The sequence below is a fragment of the Sycon ciliatum genome, chromosome 10 (genome assembly GCF_964019385.1).
Source record: "Sycon ciliatum chromosome 10, ocSycCili1.1, whole genome shotgun sequence".
NCBI lineage: Eukaryota > Metazoa > Porifera > Calcarea > Leucosolenida > Sycettidae > Sycon > Sycon ciliatum.
The window spans coordinates 24,788,612-24,794,738 of NC_088652.1; the positions used below are offsets into that span (position 1 = coordinate 24,788,612).

At 42.6% G+C, this 6,127-nt stretch overlaps 1 protein-coding gene across 1 annotated transcript; it reads right to left on the reverse strand.

Annotated features, from left to right (window-relative positions):
* Positions 1–728: 728 nt before the first annotated feature.
* LOC135826758 (zinc finger protein 239-like) lies at positions 729–5,368 on the reverse strand. Its single transcript, XM_065339363.1, has 2 exons — positions 5,025–5,368; positions 729–1,191 (listed from the first exon to the last, which is right to left on the reverse strand). Exons 1-2 carry the CDS (start codon positions 5,267–5,269, stop codon positions 729–731), a joined length of 708 nt encoding a protein of 235 aa, XP_065195435.1. The 5' UTR covers positions 5,270–5,368.
* Positions 5,369–6,127: the final 759 nt, after the last annotated feature.

Below are 6,127 nucleotides of genomic sequence, written 5' to 3' on the forward strand. Positions count from 1 at the left end.
CTATTCTTCAACATCATTATCAACAAATACTCAAAAACTCAAGACCCAGTTTTCTGCTATTCTCTAGATCGATTCATCATTATTATTTTCCATCGCTCTTATTATGGTTCTTCACATTACATTTCCATCAAAGTAATTTCTTTGTCCGATAACTCCTTCTTTAGAATTTGTTCGTTGCATCTCCATAAAACCTTCGTAAAATTACGCTTTGACGACTTTGGACAAGGAGTAAAACTTTACGAGAAGTACACAATAATTATTGCACATAGTACCAAAGGTAAATTTAGACATCACATTTTGGCTTCGTGTTCGAAATTCAAAACTTCCTAGCGCCTCTTCCAGCGAAAAGAAGTAGGATAGTCGACATAAAACAGGACTGATTTATCAAAAATGAACCATACACAAACGTTCAGCGCAATTTAGTTTTTTTTAAATGCATGATAAATATGGAAACATATTCCTCCTGTGTAGGAACTGAAATAGAAAACAAGGAATGCAACGGTGGATATCAACTGGAATACAACGGTAAAAGTAATATTTTGAATGCTATAATTTTGTTGAAATCAGCATATAAGCCGTGCATTTTGCAAAGATATCAGATTGAGCTGTAAACGGCATTGACGCTATTTGCGGATCAAAACCGACATGTAATAATAGCATTTTCTATATTTTTTGTGTTGGTATTTTTTGCATTGAAAGACGCGTCGCTGGTGCTTGATCAGTTTCCATCAGGGATGGATTCGTTCGTGAACTGTTAGGTTGGATTTTTTAGTGAAAGACTTTCCACATTCCTTACACGAAAATGGTTTCTCTCCAGTATGGACGCGGTGGTGAGCTGTGAGATTGAACATTCGCGCGAATGTATTGCCACATTCATTAGACTTGCAAGGTCTCTCTCCAGTGTGGATGCGTTGATGGTTAATGAGGTGCGCGAATTGCCTGTATGACTTGTCACACCGTTTACACTTGTAAGGCTCCCCTCCAGTATGTGTACGTTCATGAACTCTAAGGTCGGAAGCTTTGTAAAAACCTCGGTCACAATGATCACACTTAAACGGCTTCTTCCCGGTATGGATGCGTTCATGAACAGTACAGCTGGATTTCTCACTGAATGATTTAGCGCAGTACTTGCATGGAAAGATTTTCTCTCCTGAGTGAACTCGTCCATGACGGACAAGATCATATCGCATACTGAAGGTGGTATCACACACCTTACATTTGAAAGGTTTCTTTCCTGGGTGTACACATTCATGAGATGTTAGACGGGATAGAGTAGAAAATGATGTATCACAATGCTTACATTTATGAGGCCCTATTCCAGATTGTGAATATGCACGATCACACATATCACGCTGGCGATCACGTGACACAACGGTTTCATTGCTGAGCGACGTAGGGTAATGAGGGACGTCAGCTAGAAGTTGACAGTCTTCATCGGAATACGTCCCGGACGTATGCTGGTTCTTGAGCTTTTGATGATCATGATGTTTGCCCTCCTCAGGCGCTAGGTGAGATACTGGAACATGTCCGGATTTTTAAGATCTGTTTTTGAAGATGTGCTTGAGTAATTGTCTTATTCATAGTCATAATCTACGTGCCCGTGTCCTGTGTGGTGATCTGAAACTGAGACAGGATAGTGAACGGTTAGGTGACCGCTGTCTTGCGATCTTTGGTTAATATCCATTGCCGATGTCATGGGATTCGGGCATGGATTTTCGACAACTGTTGCTCAAAGCTCAGTAGTGTTTGTATCTTCCTTCATATGGCACTCTAGTCGAGGTTCAATGTCTGATAGGTCCAGAGGTGGATGATCTGGCGGTAAATTGGTGGTAAGTGATGGTATGCTCCAAGGAGTAAACGAGGTATGCTGATTTGCATAATGGGCAAAGGAGACTTCTGAGTTCTCTACTTGATTCCCACCACCGGCGTATAAGTGGTGATGAGCTATAATTATAAGGTATACTGGACGATTGTTCATTCTGCGGTGGAGGACACGCAGTTGACCTTCTGCAGGTCCATATCACTGAAGGTGGAAGTGGTGAGAGTCCATCAGAGTCAATACTCCCCTGCGAAGTCCAGTCTCAATTATCCATGATTCACTTACATCAGCAATCCTTCCTAGCGCAAATCTCGTACCAAAGTACCAATGTATCCGACTTTTTTTTTTTACTAGAGCCACGTAAACCCGTCATGTGTGAGCTATGAATAAGGGGAGTGGTGGCGTGGTCTGAGATGCTCTGCCGACCTTGGGTCTCGGCTTCATCACAACCAGGCGCGCCAATAGCAGAGAGAGAAAGAGACAGAGAGACATAGACAGAGACAGAGAGACAGACAGACAGACAGAGAGAGAGACAGAGAGAGAGAGAGAGAGAGAGAGAGAGAGAGATGGAGAGAGAAATAGAGAAAGAGAGAGAGAGAGAGAGAGAAAGAAAGAGAGAGAGATAGATAGATAGATAGATAGAGAGAGAGAGAGAGAGGCGAGAGACAGAGAGGAGAGAGAGAGAGAGAGAGGAGAGAGAGAAAGAGAGAGATAGAGAGAGAGAGCGGGAGGGTTGGGGAGCAAGAGAACTAAATAAGAGAACTAAATAAAGTATTTAAAAAATGAGAGAGAGAGAGAGCGCGAGCGGGGAGGGTTGGGGGCAAGAGAGGGGGAGAGAACTAAATAATTATAGTATAATTTTATAATGCGTAAGGGATGCACATTCAGATCCAGAGAAAAGAGTAAGCAGGGCACGAGGCGTATGGCAATATGCAGCAGTGTGTGGGCAGATGTGCATACATCTTACAAAGTGTCAGTCGCCCAGTGCCATTGCTGGGCACGGAGGTGCCGGAAGACAGACACTTTGAAACTTTGCAGCCGTTTCCAGTCAGGTGGCTGGCTGAGGACGGCGGGTGGCAGGGCATTCCATACAGGGACAGCACAGGCGGGGAAAGCTCTACGGCAACTTTCCCGGCTATTGACAGGTAGCCCTGTCTCAAGCTGGTAGTTATGCTTCAATACCAATAATCCAAAGAATAGGAACAATTTGTCCTATGAGGTAAGTATTGTTTGTAATCAGTAGCAGCTGGGTTTCCCGAATAAGTACATGAACACGTTGCTAATGTTTCACGTCAATGAGTTGATATCTATTTCTAGGCCCTTACAATTAACTGACACATTATGTTCTTTTCACATCATGAGCTCACGTGCGAAAACACACACATACATACTCATACACACAAACACTCACCCCACAAATATGCACACACCAACACCCACACCCCCCCCCCCCCCCACACACACACACACACACACACACACACACACACACACACACACACACACACACACACACACACACACACACATACACACACACACACACACACACACACTGTCTCTAATTCGATGTTTTTAAAACTTCACATGAACGCTTATTTGTGATCACCCAAGCTGAGAAATTACCTTCACGCTGACTCTTCAAAACCAGACAAGAGGTGACGCAATCTGAGACAAATCGTTGTGAGACTCCTACAAATAATATTCAGATGATGAAGAGATACTTAATTGATATCGCCTATTGTGATAAGTAGTGCAAGGTATATGTTCTGAAATCTTTTGTGCAATACGAGACCTCATGTCGGCGGAGATGCTGCAGTTTTCCCACCACAGTTGTAACTGCGGCCACCTCTACCATGCAGTATTCTTTTCACGAGGTTTTTGGCTTCTCGTAAAACAAAAAAATACCCAGTTCTTTGCACTGATAGGTTGTTCTTGCCACCTCGTCACGTTATAACTTGTCGGTGGAGCTATAAGTATTATAAAGTAATATTCAAGGGAACTGAACATATTGATTTTCTCACTGTGCACAAAAACCAAAATTAAGACATTAAACGTCATGTACGTTCCTTGCTTCCCACCAGCTTTGTGGATCCGCCGGAGGCAAAGGGAAATGTTGAACGGTCGCTGCTTTGACGACCACTAGTGGTAGAGTGCTTAGTGGAAGAGCATCGCTGGGCATAATCAATTGTCATAATGTTCGATTTTTGGTCGTGAGTGTCACTTTCTTTTGTTTGCACATTCCCACAAGCAAATAAACATTGAGATAATATTTTTAAGAAGATTTTATGAGTTTCAACAGGGACAATAACGATATAAATGGGACCAAAGGTATGTACAGGTACAAAGTACATCACATATTTAGCATCATGTGCGAATTTTTAAACAGCACAGCGTCTCTTCAAGGGAAACGATCCATGCCAGGTATGTGTACAGAAGAATAAAGATGGGCGAAAAGGTACAGAGGTATCAAAAATGAGCCGCATGTTCAGCGCAACTGAGCATTTTTTAGGAATGGTAGATATGGAAATACGTGTCAGAAGTGGATTGAATAATATGGTTAGAAACTGTACAATATATCAACTCTAAAACAATGACAATGATAATGATAATGTTTGTGATGCTACAAATGTGGAAGTCAACATGTAAGCAGTGACCTTTGCATGGAGGTCAGATTGGGATACTTGCATTTCAAAACGATTCTATAACGAACATTTTCCATTTTCTTAAAAAAAGTATTTTGTTTAATGGTGTTAGTGTTTGCACGATCTTCCAAGTGTTCTTTTTGTCGATTGAAAGACTTGTCATAATCGCTAATCAGTTTCTCTCAGGGATGTATTCCTTTGTGCAGTGTTAGATTGGATTTCTGACAGAAAGACTTTCCACAAAATGTTCAATTCAATGGTTTCTCTCGGGTATGGGTGCGTTGATGATTTGTGAGGGATGAATTATGCCTGAATGCCTTGTCACACAATTCACACTTGAATGGTTTCTCTCCAGTATGGATCCGTTGGTGTTTTGCGAGGGATGAAGAATCCCCGAAAGCCGTACCACATAATTTACACTTGAATGGCTTTTCCCCAGTATGTATACGTTTATGACGTCTAAGGTTGGAACTGTCGGAAAAGCCTTGGTCACAATGATCACACTTAAAGGGCTTCTCCTCGTTATGAATACGTTCATGGATAGCAAGTCTGGATTTCACCCTGAATGATTTAGGGCAGTACTTGCACGTAAAGGGTTTCTCTCCTGAGTGAATTCTTCCATGAGAGACCAAGTTATATCGTCTAGTGAAGGTTTTATCGCACACTTCACACTTAAACGGTTCTTCTTCTGGGTGTTGTCGTTCATGAGATGTAAGACGGGATAGAGTAGAAAATGATTTATCGGAACACTTTCTTTTATACAGTTTTTCTCCAGGATGTGATTTTGCCCAATCACCAATATCATGCTGACGATCAATTGACATCCGGGTTTCCATTCTGAGCGACGTGTGGTCTTGAAGAAAGTCAGCTAGAAGTTGACTATCTTCCTCAAAACACGACTCCGAAGTATGCTGTGTATTGAGCATGTGACGATCATGATGTTTGGCATCCTCAGATACGCTAGGCGCAAGATGAGATACTGCAACATGTCCGATATTGTGAAGGTCCACTTCGGAGGGCGTTCTTGAGTATTTACCATCTACTGAGTTATAATCCACGTTCCCGTGGCCTGTGGAGTGGTCTGAAAACGAGATGGGATAGTTGACAGTTTGGTGAACGTTGCCTTGCGATCTTTGGTCAGTGTCCACTGGTGGTGTCATTGGATTAGAGCATGGTTTCTCAACAGCTGCTTTTGAAGACTCGTTAGTCCACGTATCTTTGTCTTGGAATTCTGGTCGAGGGTGCCTGAAATTGTCTTCTGCAATTCCTACCCAAGGATATTCTTGAAGCACACTGCAGGTAGATGTTTGTGTAGTGCAAGGGGTGAATGAGGTATTCTGAAGCGCACCATATGTAAAGGAGCCTTCTGAGGTCACTACTTGGTTAGCACTAACGGGATTTACGTGCTGAAGAGCTGGATAAGTCGTCCCATAATATGGTATATTGTGCGGTGGAGGACACGCAGTTGTCCTTCTGCTGGTCCATATCACTAAGGGTGGAAGTGGTGAGAGTGCATCAGAGTCAACACTTCCCTCCGAAATCCAGTCCCGATTGTCCATCATTCACTTACTTCAACAATCCTTACAAGGGCACTTCACCTGGCATGCAAGGAAAAGTATCCGACGTCAGTACCAATAATCCAAAAAAACTGGAACAACTCGTC

Excerpts from the sequence above, each read along its gene's own strand:
- LOC135826758 (XM_065339363.1), bottom strand. The coding sequence starts at position 5,269 with ATGATATTGGTGATTGGGCAAAATCACATCCTGGAGAAAAACTGTATA. Across the intron at positions 1,192-5,024 it reads ACTGCCCTAAATCATTCAGG|TATGCGATATGATCTTGTCC; the intron begins GTGAAATCCAGA and ends TACCACCTTCAG.